Raw genomic sequence first — 15,000 nt, 5'->3', positions numbered from 1 at the left:
TTTTGTCTCTCTGTGTGTCACTCTCCCTCTATTTCTCTCTTGTTCTGTGTCTCAGTTTCTCTGTCTATAGATTTATCCCTTTTCTGTGTCTCTGTCTCTGGCTCACTTTCTCTCTCTCTCTCTCTCTCTCTCTCTCTCTCTCCCTCCCTCTCCCTCTGTCCCTCTCTCCCTCTCTCCCTCTCTCCCTCTCTCTCTCTCTCTCTCTCTCTCTCTCTCTCTCTCTCTCTCTCTCTCTCTCTCTCTCTCTCTCTCTCTCTCTCTCTCTCTCTCTCTCTCTCTCTCTCTCTCTTTCTATCTATCTCTCTTTTGTCTCTCTATTTATCTATATAGCTGTCTCACTCTCTTTCTTTCTCTCTCTCTCTCTCTTTCTCTTTCTCTTTCTCTCTCTCTCTCTCTCTCTCTCTCTCTCTCTCTCTCTCTCTCTCTCTCTCTCTCTCTCTCTCTCTCTCTCTCTCTCGTCTTTTCTCTCTCTCTCTCTTTCTATCTATCTATCTCTCTTTTATCTCTCTATTTATCTATATAGCTGTCTCACTCTCTCTCTCTCCCTCTCATCTCTCTCTCTATGTCGGCTTCTGCCTCATCTTATCTCTCTCTCTCTCTCTCTCTCACTCTCTCTCTCTTTCTCTCTCTCTCTCTCTGTTGGCTTCTGCCTCATCTTATCTCTCTCTCTCTCTCTCTTTCTCTCTCTCTCTCTCTGTTGGCTTCTGCCTCATCTTCTTTCTTTCTCTCTCTCTTTCTCTGTCTGACTCTGCCTTATCTTATCTCTCTTTCTTTCTCTCTCTCTTTCTGTCTTTGTGTATCTCGGTCTGTATTTCTGTCTCTATCTCTGTCCATTTTCTGTGCCTCTGTCTCTGTTTCTTTCTCTCTTTGTGCCTCTGCCTCCATCACTCTTTGTCTACGTCTGTGTCTCTTTTTGTCTCTGTCTCTTTCTGTGTCTATGTATCTCTGTCTCTGGCTGTCTTTCTGTCTCTCTATCACTGTCTATCTCTGTCTGCTTCTGCTTCACTCTGTCCTCCTCTCTATCGGCTTCTGCCTATGTGTTTCTGCCTCTCTCTCTCTCTCTCTCTCTCTCTCTCTCTCTCTCTCTCTCTCTCTCTCTCTCTCTATCTCTTTCTCTCTCTCTCTATCTCGCTCTTTTCCCTCTCTCTCCCTCTCTCTCTCTGGATAGATGTATGGCAAGGAAGATATGGGGGGAGAGACTGGAGTGAAAGGAGAGGAAGAGCAAGGGAGATGGGGAAACCTGGGGGAAGAGGGTAGGGGATGAAGTGGGTAAGGACTGGGGTGGGGGAGGAGGAGGCAGAGGGGGTGGATGGAAAAGTAAGGGATAAACGTAAGAGGAGGAAGATGGGGTAGAGGGTAGGGGTAGGGGGGAAGGTGAGGCAATGGGGGTGTGATTAGGGGGAGCGGAAGGGGGGAAATGCATAAGAGAGGGGGTGGGGGGCAAGGGGAGTGATAGGGGGGTAGAAAATAAATAAATATTATGGGAGGTAGGGGAAGGGGAGGGGGAGGGACTATTTTAATGGATGGGGGAGGAGGAGAAGACGAAGATGATGAAAAAAGAAAAAAAAGAAAAATAGGAAGGAGATGAAAAAGTGAAAGGAGAAGGAGGAGACGAAGCAGAAGAAAAAAAAAGACAACAGCGAATAGGAAATAAAAATAGACGAAGAATTGTAAGAAAGGAGAAAATAGAGAAAAGGAAGAAAAGGAGGGAAATGAGAAAAAAAACAAGAATAAGGAACAAAAGAATAGGAAGAAAATATAGAAAAAAGGAGAATGAACAAAAAAAAAAGAGAGAGAGAAGAAGAGAAAGAAAAAAAGGAGAAGAAAGAAAGAAAGAGAAAGAAGGGATTGAAAACGAAATAGAACGAGAAAAAAAAATTAAAATAAAAAGAAAGAAAAATAAAAATAAAAATAAGATGATAAAGATAAACAGAAATAAATAATAATAAGAAGAAAATTAAGAAGAAAAAAAAGAAACAAGAAAACCAACCCATTTTTTCTATTTCTCCGCGAGTGTAAACAAAGCCAAGGAAGGATATGAAACGATTGGCTATTATCTCTCCCTCTCACTGATAATGATCTGAGATGGAGACCAGATACTTCCTCGAGTGAAATTGATATCATCGTTGCATTGATTAAGATATTGTTCTTATGTACGCGTGGCTAAATGCATAGACTATCCATCTGTGTAGACCCTGTGTCTGTTTGTTTAGCGTGTGCGTGTGTGACTGTGCGTTGTGTGTGTGAAATATGCGCGGGTGTATTTTGTGTTTTTAAGTTTGTTGTTGAGGTGTGTGTGTGTTTGTGTTTTGTGTGTGTTTGTGTGTGTGTGTGTGCGTTTGTGTGTGTATGTGTTTGTGTGTGTGTGTGTGTGTGTGTGTGTGTGTGTGTGTGTGTGTGTGTGTGTGTGTGTGTGTGTGTGTGTGTGTGTGTGTGTGTGTGTGTGTGTGTGTGTGTGTGCGTGTGTTTGGATGTGTGTTTTTTTATGTGTATGTGTGTGTGTGTGTTTGGGGGGGGGGGGGTGAGTACACTTCATTAACCATGTCCCATGATTCATGTGTACACAATCGTGTGAATATGTTTACAACGCCACGTACGTTCTGCACATATTAATTTACGGTTGTGTATTTTCGCTGTCTATCATCTATTCCTATATGAATGTATTCTTATATATTCATATTTAATCATCTTTATCCACGTTTATATACAGTAGACTGAGTAAATGTGCGCTCTCGTGGTATGTAATGATTACGAAAATATATATTTGGATTGCATAATTGAGTGAAAACTTCAGTAAACTTCCCTATTCATATTCCCTTTAATCCATATAATCCTATTATTAGTAGCAGTTCAGGTGTTTCTCTGCTGGTCTCATTCCAGGTGTAAAGTCCCATCCTTTAATGTTATAATTTTCAGGCTTATTTCTTAATTGTATTTTTTTTTCCATCACAAATTACATTTAATTTTTACTTTATATCTTATTGATTCTAATATCTTCTGTGCTGACTATTCTTCTCCGTTTTCGTTTATTTTCGTTCTGTCTCTTCCATATGATTTTCCGTTTTTCTCTTTCTCCCCTCGTTTCCCCTCTGCTTCTCACCCTTCCCCTTTTGTCGCAGATAGGGTGTCGCATTTCATTATGATTATTTTAGATTTTATAAATATTTTGTAATAAACGAGTGTATGATTACACACTTTTGCTTCTTCTTTCTGTTCCCTACATCTGTCTGTCTGTTTGTCTCAGGTCCCCCTCCCTTCCTCGCACTACTCCTCTGCCTCTCCTTCTCTTCACTCCCCCCTCCCCTCTCTCTCTCTCTCTCTCTCTCTCTCTCTCTCTCTCTCTCTCTCTCTCTCTCTCTCTCTCTCTCTCTCTCTCTCTCTCTCTCTCTCTCTCTCTCTCTATGTGTAGCAGTTCCTGTGAATATTAGATTTTGCAGATTTTATTTTCAAAATTATCTGGAGAAATTTAAACAATATTTCCCTAAGATTACTAGCAAACCTAGTGACTGCAACAAAAACAAGGCAACTTCTTTCACTGTAAATAACAACTGAAGCTCAAATGCTGAAGTTACTGGTATTATTCCTAACAACTATAACTACAACTGCTGTACATATGAATAACAACAACAGCAGTACTACTGATAATAACAGTTGAATAATAGCAAATCTACCACTGTAATTAGAACTGCGTAATATTATGAAAAATAGTAATGCTAATAATAGTGATAATATTAATAGTAATGATAATGATAATAATAATGATCGTAGTCATAATAATAATAATAATAAAAAATAATAATGATAATAACAATAACAATGATCATAATAACAAATATTAATGATTAATAAATAATAATAATGATAGTAATAATAAAAATTATAATAATGATAATACTGATATTTCAAGTTTTGCCAGTAGTCGTAAAACCTAATAAAAAATTTACTTTTCATATAAGGACAAGCTCACAATGAGGAATACCAGGTACATTTCCTTGTTAATGCTTATACAGTCTTGGGAAGTTAATTGCTTCTGTGTAAATGCAAATTAGAACTCATTATCCACAATCATTCTGATTCACATCCACAGTGGTACCAACTATATAGACCATTAAAAGTTAAGTAAACTAGAAGTAATCTAGGGTTTTGGAGAGAAATCATTTTAATTTTTTCTTTTCTTTTCTTGTGCCTTTAATTCACCATTTGCACACATCCAACACAGTCCATTGCAACATATACACCGACCCGATAAATGTATCATATCCATGCGCAGTCTATGTATGCACCTTGAAAAGATAAACATGTTCAGTTTGCCCTTCAAAGATAGGTACAGCCTACCAGCATCCACATCATTGCCAAAATGCAAGCATGACTTTCCATTTCCTCGAACCCTCTTTATGTCGTCAGTTCTTTTGAATGCATACTGGTCTGACTGTCGTCCTGATACTCTCTCGTATATTATTTTCTTTAGGCAGTGATAATGCTTTTATTCGGCATTGTAAGAGACTGAATAGGCACATTTGGATCTTTATGGAGCAGACAGAGCATAGAGAACATTTTAACTTCTTAGTCAACATGTATACATTTTGCATGCCTTTCTCAATCTGATGCTGTCCATTTCTATTTCTGTTTATAAAAGTATTTTGTGGGTAACTTATTTTTTGGCATATGAACATATTGTTTATATTGCCTCTTTCAAATAAACTCTCAAATTAATAATGATAGATAGATAGGTACAGATACAACTACAGCTACAGATATACATACACACACATATATAAATATGTATGTATATATATATATATATATATATATATATATATATATATATATATATATATATATATTGTATACATATATGTATATAATGTATAGGTATATCTATATAATATATATGTATATATGTGTGTGTGTGTGCGTGTGTGTATATATACATGTATATACATTATATGTATTGATATGTTTGTGTTTAATAAATATATATATATATATATATATATATATATATATATATATATATTATGTGTATATGTGTATGCTTGTGTATATACAGTATGTATGTATGTATGTATGTATATACATACATATACATATATATATGTAAACACAGTATATGTATTGATATGTTTTGTGTATGTAAGTTATATATATATATCTATATATATATAAAAAATATATAATATATATATATCTATATCTATATATATATGAATGTATATACATTATGTGTATATACATATATATGTATATACAGTATATGTATTGATATAATTACAAAAAACAAACACAGTAACATGCACAATACAAATATAATAAAACACTGCCACAATAAATAAATAAATATATATATATATATAATATATATATATATTATGTGTATATATGTGTATGCTTGTGTATATACAGTATGTATGTATGTATATACATATACATATATATATACATATGTATACACAGTATATGTATTGATATGTTTTTGTGTATGTAAGTATATATAAATATAAATATAAATATAAATATATCTATATTATATAAAATATATATATATATAAAATATATATCTATATATGTATATGTATGTATATGTATATATGTATATACATTGTGTATATACATATATGTATATACAGTATATGTATTGATATAATCACAAAAAACAAACACAGTAACATGCACAATACAAATATAATAAAACACTGCCACAATATATATATATCTATATATATATATCTATATATTATATATATATATATATATATATATATATAGAGAGAGAGAGAGAGAGAGAGAGAGAGAGAGAGAGAGAGAGAGAGAGAGAGAGAGAGAGAGAGAGAGAGACATGTATATGCGAACTGTAACCTTTCACCAAGATTTAAAACAATACTTTCTTTCATGACCTAATCTGTCACACCAAATACACCTTTCTCAATTTGACCTAGCAGACTTCAGCATATTAACATCAATATAAAGCACAACCAGAGCCAGTCACATCTGTTTTCACAATTATCTGTGAAAACACAAAACACAAAATGTATTTTGAACACTACACTACAACTGGTTTGCTAGTCATAGCTTCCATGGAATAAACTTAATAAATCCAGTTTTGTCACATGTACAATTATTTACAAACATTAAAGCTTTACTTACACTCATTGAATCACAGCTAAAATGTATTTGAGTTTAGTGTAATTTAAGAAAAATGAGCTGCAAGAAAAAAAAGTATGGCAAAATATCCAGATAATGATTAAACAGGAGTGTGCTATCATTTGTGACCTCTGTTGTTAGTTAGTGAACTCTTCATATACAGGATAACCTGAGGTCACTATAGATAGAAACAACAGTGTCTTGATTTTGCCTCTAATTCCATAGTCTTACACATTTTGAGGAATAATTTATACCTGCTTCTAAGAAAAAGCCTTCCCAATAGATTATCATAAGTAATTGTGTCAAAAATCAAGATTTAAATCAAGTTCATAAATAGAAAATGAAATATGGAAATGCAACATCTCAAAAATACCGGATATAAAGTATAAATGTTTAATTTTCTTAAAAAGTTCATATGACTTCATCAAAGTTAATAACATCCACAAAAATGCTTTAATAAGATTTTATTATACAGCTGAATACTACAACATACTTACATCTTTCCTGTTCAAATAAACAGATAGAGAGTAAAAAATGTGTTAAGTACAATGACTTCGACTGTAACTTGCGCAACAATGGCTGAGAAATGTTTTATTTATAAATGATCCTGAAATGACGGAGAAGATATACAATCATGAATACGGAAATGTACACTGTGTACTTTAAACAGCACTGCATAGCTTGGGAGTAAACTGCTTAAGCTCTTCTTAGCCGGAAGTCTAAAGAGTACCTCACGTTTGTATGGGCGTGTTGATATATACCAGAAGTTGCTATGGTAAAGAGCCTGCCTGAAGTATAACCAAAGAGCTGTCACGCAGTTACAGGTGTTTCATCTTTTCTGCGCACCTTTTTCTCCAACTCTTCAATAATGTTCTTGTCAGCATTTATGGAAGAGGGAGAAAATGGCACGAATTCTTGTGTACCACACACTTATGAAGCACAAGGCAGAGATAAACATAGATAAGACAAAAAATACATTATTATGCATTCCTATAATGTTTATGGCCAGTTTGTGATGTTCATTACACCTTAAAGAGAATCCTTTACATCTATCATACAGCTGAGAGAACACACTACTCTCCAATCAGCCTCCCGACAAACGACTCAATTCGGGACTCCTCTTGCAATCCTACGAACTTATCTACAACCTTCCCTCCTTTCACGGCGAGGACTGATGGTACAGCTGTCACCTATGGAAAAATAACAATGGTGAATATACAATGCATACCTTCCTAGTATGAAAATGTAACAGAATATGAGAAAAGTGAATTAATTCTATGAATCTTTGCTCCTAAACAGATAGCATAAGGAGGAAAAAAATTAAATTACAAAAAAATCTTGATCTTTAGCTCTTTTGATGATTTTCATGATTTTCTCTTTTTTTGCAGCTATTCTTTATGTATTTAAAAGAAAAAGAAAAAGAAGAAAAAAAAAAGTAAAAATCAGATTCCTTACCCCATATTCTAAGGCTAAGTCTGATACATCATCAATATCAACTTTGGCCAAGTGTACTTTGTCTCCCTTGCTGCCGATGATCGTTTCCAACCTTGGACCTAGTAATTTGCATGGACCACACCATCTGTGGAGGAAAACTACATTAATGGGATTGGCTAGAATGCAAGCTAAAAAAAAAAAAAAGTTTTAGTCTTTTAATAATTTTATGGACTACTTCTAACACTACTTGATAAGGATGGTTGGTATAAGTATAAAATACAGTGTCATTCTAATACATCTTTTAAAAGCTTTATTACGTTTGAATGTCATAGGGTAGAAATACACCTCGACAAAATCATAAGCTTTTGGCAATTGCTGTATGGTATGAATCGCCTTATTAAAAGGACACACAGTCTCGATGGTTATCTAATCTAATCAGTCTGATTGCCCAACCATTTGCACTTTACTAAATGATTGTCATATGTTAGGAAATAATTAGTCTCAGATGACAAACTATTATAATTTGCCAAAAAGCTATTCCTATTCCACAAAATCACAATTCTTATACATCACAGATGAGACATTTCCCAATACCCATTATATTTTTTTTTCTAGCTACACCGCAACTGCTTTCTCAAGTGAATTAATCATTAATGAGTCAAAGTGCATCATGCAAATGGTAGAAATTTCAATAATTTACAAAGCAAAAGGAGTGTCTGACATTTAATATCATATGATAAAGTATGTTTTCTTCTAATAGAATGACAAGTAACATTCTTTATCTTGTACAGTGGTAAAAACACAGGTCACTTAAGAACCTTGGTAATTGAACTACGTCTCTACCTCAATCAGAAAAGAACATGTCATTTTACTTCACCAATTACCAACATTAATGAGGTTAAAATGCATTAAGATTACATTGATAAATGTGAATAAATAAACAGAAAATGAAACTATGTTCATTGAAAAAAGTCAGAAAAACACTTCACCTATTTTTCATACTTTTATTATTTTTACTCTGATTTCTTCATAACAGAGGAGACCAAAGTATTTTACCTTTTATATATAGTCAGCAACTATATATATATATATATATATATATATAAAAGAAAGAAAGAAAGAAAAAATATTATTATTCATTGTTATTGTACCTGTATAGATGGTGGTGGTTGATGGATGCAGTGAGGGAGTTACCTATACACAAAATATAATGGAAACTGTCCATCAAGTGTTAAGGAATCATGAAGTATGATTTTCTTCTGAGAGAACATGATATGATCAGGTAGATATTGGAAACAAATCTACTCACACATCACCTTTATCCCTATATAAGTACTACTTCTTCATCTGACCTTTACTGCCCAATGAAAAGTTATGGGCATTTGGCAAATTTTAATAGAGTCCTATGTCGCACTGTTGAAAACTGATGTATTGGAATAGGAGTGTGATCTTGTAAATCTGGTACTATGTGGCATCTGACCAGGAGAAATGACCAGTAAATTGCCATATAAATAATTAGTACAACATGAAACATGAAGAAAGAAAAGAGAGAAGATATTCCTTTACCTTAAAACAAAATCTGGATTAATATAACCTATGAGATAAAAACTAAAAAAAAAAAAAAAACAATTGAGAAGATTTTACTCAAACAATCATCTTTTTGCAACTGCTATAGCTTCATAATTTATATATAAATTAATTCAATGTTATATGAACACATCTAAACAGTAAGCTTGCAACCCAAGAATCTACCCTTGCAGAGCATTGTAGGTCAAACAAATGGAAAGAGTGATTTTGGGATCACAATCAAGAGATCTCTAGAGTAGGAAAGATGATAATACTTGAGCATGATGGTTCATAATTATTGATGCTGATGATATTAATGATGTAAGGGATTATGATCATAATGCTAATGATGGTGATAAATCATCATGCCTTCTGGTGGAAACTTGGCATTCTGCACACTACATGAGTTTTCCAAAGAAAAATTTGCTCAACTTTACAAAATACTGTTGCATATGTATATATATATATATATATATATATATATATATATATATATATATATATATATATATATATATATATATATACAAGCACACATAAGACGCAACCTGAGAATTGAACATCTTCAGTTTGTATAACAAGCAGCTCCTGTTGTATAAAGACAGCTCTCAGTGAGCACACAAAAAAAAATGCCACAAAAAATAAAGAGTTTTGCATACCACCAGATTTTGGGCATTTGTGCAACTGAATTTTCAATTGCACAAAATTCCCAAACTGGTGTCTCTCCAGGTTAAACGATTCCCCACATGCATTCGGCAAGGAAGAGTATAAATTAGTTTTTGAGTCTGCAATACACAGCCAAGGAGGTCTATCTTGCCAAAATGTGGTGCGTTAATTTCTAATTGCTATCAAATGATACAAAGCTACCTCTGAAATCTTACTTCAGTACAGGATATAATAGTAACTGGTTCATGAGGATGTATAAGTAATAAAGATCTTTTGTACTATTATCTAAAGAGCACTTTACAACCTCAATAAAAAAATGTCCCTTTTGAGAAGAGAAGCTATTAGTACTACCACGTAACATGCAACATCCTATTGCACTTCATGGCATGCAACCAGGATTCTCATACTACATGGCAGACAACAAGAATATTCATAAGGAATAATTTCCATATGATTATCCTTTCCTTTCCAGAATCCTGGAGTAGATAATTGTATTTTCAATTAAATGATTTCCAAAACTACTGAAACACATATGAGAAATGTAGGTCTTATAAATATAGAAGCAGACAATTAATAAAAAAAAGAATAAAATATAATAAGGTAATCTAAATTGAGACAGTACCCATGAAGAGTAAAAAAACAAAATAAAAAACGAAACAAAACCATCTACAATGACTTGAGATTTCTTCGTTTTTTCCTGAACAGAATAAGCCATTTTATGACCTTCGAGAATAGTAATAAAAAATAAAAGGCAATAAAAAAAATGCTGATGTAACAAGAACACATCCTGTTTACGAGACAATCACATCGCTAGCAATATCTCAAATACAAAACAAAGAGAAGAAAACTCTCGACTACTTCTTACTGGGCATGAAAATCAACCACGACAGGAGTAGAGGACTTTAATACTCTCTCGTTGAAATCCTCTTCATCTTGGACATTGAAGAGAGCTCTATCGGTAGTGGCTGTTTTTAACCCTCTTGCCGGCACTAGAGGAGCTACACATTTCCTTTCTAACTCTTTCCATAAAGCTCTATTCGTCGCCGATGCCAGTTGGACCAGACTTCGCCTAAACATGGTCAATTTTTGTAAAAAGAAGCGGAAATAATCCGGTACAGTGACTATTACAACAACACTAAGTTGTTTCAGGACGAGTTACCTCCGGCTCCTTCACATCCGATAGCGGAGGCATCTCCTGTGACCATTAATTATTCATCAAGAGCATTTTTTTAAACAATGAGGATAAAAATATGTCTAGAAAAATAAATTGAGATATGTTACAGTAAAGATACATAAAATTGGATACGCTGAGATTGGGATTTCAGGCCTCGGTCAAAGTAGGTTAAGGACGCCGGTGGATGTGAACGAAGGAACAGCTGATTACTTAATTAAAGAAGTTACATATGACAGTTTGTTTTATCTATCAATCATGTTTCTTTTAGGACCTATACACACACATTATATCTTTAGAAAGAAATCATCATAGCCTGGTTAATGCTTAAGTTCTATATCTGCTTAAACTTTGTAGAATAGAATGTTTCGTTAATGCTCCGCACAACAGATTATTCTTCCCCTTGACGACTATTAAATATTAATTCAACCATTAATTGTATTACCATACATTTTAATCTCCATTCTTCATTCGGACTGAAATTCAATAATATTCTCAATAACTGAGAATCAGACGATTTTGTTCACCAGAAATACGGCCATGAGGCTGTATCAATAGATCACTCACTGATATATTTAGGGTGAAAATCCTGGCTGTAGATGAAATTAACGCAAATGGGCTTATTTTATTAATCATTGGCATTTGCGATATCAAAAGGAATTTAAATCGCTGCAGACGACGTCATTTTCCCCGCCTCAGCTGTGACGTCACATTTCAGGACAATATAAAAGTCTATCGTCGATACAATTTTATATATCACCAAAAAATAAGATATCATAAAATTACCAAAATCATTGAAAATAATTGATCATCATATGATAACATCTACAAATAATTCTTCTTTTGTTTTTCTTATGACCGAAACGTTGCCCAGTCTTTTGGTTGACTCATGTTTCGTCATCGGGATTGATCACAAGAGAGGAGAGAAACGTCGAATTTTCGCCTTATTTCTGCAATGGCTGAGGGAAGCGAAGGTGCCAAGTCGATCAATCTGACGGTGAAAACAGCGAAGGACAAGCAGATCCTTGAGATAAGCGAAGATGCGAGCGTAAAGGACGTAAGTAGAGGCCACGTCCTGCCAAGACCTTTTCTCTCTTGTCAACCTCCTCTTGGCATGCCAGCTTGACCGCGTATTTCTTTGGCACTCTGGAAGTTTCGATGGCACTGGCCGCCTCTCCTTGCTGCCTTCGGTCCTTCGGCGAGGCGGGGGATAGGCTTGGGGGATCGGAAAGGATGTTAAAGAAGGGGATATAAGGTGCCGAAATGAGACCACTAGCGGTGTCTTCTGCCGCTGCTATGTAGGCCTATGTAGCCTGCATATTTCGCATTATTTTGGCCAGTGCCATGGAAATTTGGGTTAAAAACATCCAGAGGGAGTGCCGTCCATCTCAACAACCATCTATGACACGTCCAGACTAATGCATTGGTGCCAGAATGATTAGTATCAATAGTTTGAGCGACGTGGAGTTCCTGTAATGAAATGCCAAAATTTTGCTTGATTGTTGTACATTCACTTGGGAACATTTTTGGGGCACTAAATGTTGACTCTTAGATGCTAACTATTAAATGATGGTTAATACCTATTAACACACTAATTATTGAGGAAACTTGTAATAACCATTTTGGACATTATTGAAATGAAGTTGTTATTCTAGAGAAGGGAAGAGAAGAGGAATTTTTAAACAGTTTTCCTGTTTTGTAATGCTTTCTAATGGTGCAATTGACTGACAGCAGTGGCTTGAATTTACAATTAATTCAAGTAAAGGATGTTCCCTGGGAAAAAAATAATGAAGATTGAAGGTTATATTTGAAATTAGAAATTAGTCATTTTAAGTATTTTGTCACAGTGACTTTCATTAATTTTGGAAGTGGTCTCAAAATTTTTCCAATCTCAGATGATTGATAATTAAAGGGAATGATACTGTTTCTGTTCTTTATAGGTGGATACTTTGCATTCACCAAAGAATTTTGAATCTATGACCAAACAACATTTTGCTTTGAATGAAGATGATATTGCATATTTTTGAAAGAAGTAACTGCCGTACATTTTGATTTGTACCTTAAAATTGCTGAAACTATATTTCTTCTAACATTAGTGATAATGTAGTCTATATGAAGAAGTTGATAGAATAAAAAATATTTTTTTTACATCAAAGACAAGGTAATATTACAAAGTAACTCCAGACAGTTTTGGAAAAGGACTTTTTCTCATAAATATATTGCTATTTAGATCTTTGGTGGAAGCTTAACAATCTTGAAAGCGAATTGACAGGAGAGCAATGTCAAGTGGTTGCCATACCCTCCATGCCTGTCAGTGCTCCTGCAAAGGCCAACAAATCTTCAGCATGTAAATTCTGACAAGTTTGACTATAGGCTGTTTCCTTGTGTGACCACAAATTGCTAAGAAGGTCAACAAGTTCACAAGGCAGAATAGATATGGTAGAAACTTGTTGCCGTTTGCCAGAACTCTGATTAACATGGAGGCGTTATGGAGGCTTGTGGTGTGCCCATAGCTGTATATCTGATTTACAGAGAAAGATTTGTAGAATTTGCTTTAAAATGGTCTTTAAGCATTATAAGTATGCAAGTCTACAGTTCTACAGCAAATTGCATGATAGGTTTCGTTAGAGTACATTATCACATGAAATCCTGATATCAGTTATGAGATTAAGATATGATATCAAAATGTAAATTATGTATATTGCAGAATGGATTTATTTGTTCTCTATTGGACTGTTTTCAACATAAGTCACAATGAACTCGTCATATTTATAGTACAACATTAAGATACAACCTATTTGAGAAATTGTACCTATCAATGTGTAAACAAGTCGAGTACATCTATTTCATTGTCAGAAGTTAAAGCTGTGCTTAAACAGTGATGTAAATATCTTTTTTGTATACATTTGATGTTGGGAGTGCATGTATACAAGCAATGTCCACTGTGCTTTTGTATTATTTATTTTTTTTTTTTACACATAGATGGTTCCATAAGGGCATATTCCCCTCTGAGTCAACAAGCAGGCTTGTTTGACTTCACCTGTTTACCCCATTCCTTGATTTTTTTTAGTTTTTATTTTGGAAAACTTTTTAGTTTTATTATTATCATAATTGTTATTGACATTGTAATAGTATAATGGTAATGATAATAACATAATTATTATGATAGAAAAAGATATCCTGAAAATTGAGGAAAGAGGTAAACAGGTCAGGTAGCCCTTAATAATTGACTGCTTGGTAACTAAGTGCTTGTGGAACCATCTATTTTTAAGAGAAGAATATAGATAGATAAAGCCATAGTGGACAGAGCATTAATGGGTTGATTTTAGTGCAAAATGAGCAGTGCTACTGAGAGTGTTTGTAGTATTAGTTTTAAACATTTGAGTAACCTACGGCAATTGTAAGATTATTTGGAATTTATCAGAAATGCGTTAATTTTTTTCCAAGCATTTGTGGGGAATATTGTAAAAAATAAAGCCTACTTGCTGTTAAGAGATATATAGAAAAGCATGTGATTACACATCTTTCTCTAATGAACGACAATCCTTGTTTAACGACCATTTTCAACCAGAATTTCAGGATGGTACCCTAACCATGCAGCCCGTAGCCTGTTATTTCATATCTTCCACAGTCATACCCTGTATATTGTAGATAGCTATTCGCTATATGTAAGAGTGTACTGGTTGTAAAACTGACTCTGAAGAAGTGGTTACTGATTCAATAGAAGTATGGAAATAATTTCTTTAGTAGTATGGGTGTTGAATGATAGTGCTCTGAACCTCCCTGATGTGCAACACTGAATGAAATGCAATATTTTTTAGTTAGCAAGTCATACCATGAAGCGGTAACAATGGAGAGGGAGGGAAGGTAGTTGTTTAAGAAAGTAAAACTCTCCTTGGTTTTGAAATATTGATTCCCTAGTGGATTAGATAAGGGCTAGTAGAAGTCAAGCAAGTCACTACCAGGTTAGGTTGGGTTCTGATGATCAAATGAAGCAAAAGATTGCTTGCTATTGACAAGGA

General features: G+C 34.2%; 2 protein-coding genes across 2 annotated transcripts in view; one reads left to right on the top strand and one right to left on the bottom strand.

Annotated features, from left to right (window-relative positions):
• Nucleotides 1-6,589: 6,589 nt before the first annotated feature.
• On the bottom strand, nt 6,590-11,846 carry LOC122246825 (thioredoxin, mitochondrial). Its single transcript, XM_043005587.2, has 3 exons — nt 10,673-11,846; nt 7,597-7,720; nt 6,590-7,331 (listed from the first exon to the last, which is right to left on the bottom strand). The coding sequence occupies exons 1-3, from the start codon at nt 10,882-10,884 to the stop codon at nt 7,215-7,217; spliced, it is 453 nt and encodes a 150-aa protein (XP_042861521.1). The 5' UTR covers nt 10,885-11,846; the 3' UTR covers nt 6,590-7,214.
• Nucleotides 11,847-11,899: 53 nt separating this feature from the next.
• Nucleotides 11,900-15,000, top strand: part of Ubqn (ubiquilin) — a 14,353-nt gene continuing 11,252 nt past the window's right edge. The window contains exon 1 of the mRNA XM_086550628.1: nt 11,900-12,035. Within this exon, the coding sequence (XP_086406754.1) occupies nt 11,934-12,035 (102 nt within the window). The 5' untranslated portion in view covers nt 11,900-11,933. The remainder of the gene's footprint in view (nt 12,036-15,000) is intronic.

The sequence above is a fragment of the Penaeus japonicus genome, unplaced genomic scaffold, assembly GCF_977035675.1.
Source record: "Penaeus japonicus unplaced genomic scaffold, GWHDUDI00000001_assembly GWHDUDI00000024, whole genome shotgun sequence".
NCBI classification, from domain to species: domain Eukaryota; kingdom Metazoa; phylum Arthropoda; class Malacostraca; order Decapoda; family Penaeidae; genus Penaeus; species Penaeus japonicus.
This window is presented reverse-complemented; position numbering and strand designations above follow the sequence as displayed.

What these genes read in the sequence shown, in the direction of transcription:
- LOC122246825 (XM_043005587.2), bottom strand. Translation starts at nt 10,884, where the DNA reads ATGTTTAGGCGAAGTCTGGTCCAACTGGCATCGGCGACGAATAGAGCT. An exon ending in GTGGTTGATTTTCATGCCCA is followed by an intron (nt 7,721 to 10,672) that starts GTAAGAAGTAGT and finishes TTTCCTCCACAG; the next exon opens with ATGGTGTGGTCCATGCAAAT. An exon ending in ACTTAGCCTTAGAATATGGG is followed by an intron (nt 7,332 to 7,596) that starts GTAAGGAATCTG and finishes ATTTTTCCATAG; the next exon opens with GTGACAGCTGTACCATCAGT.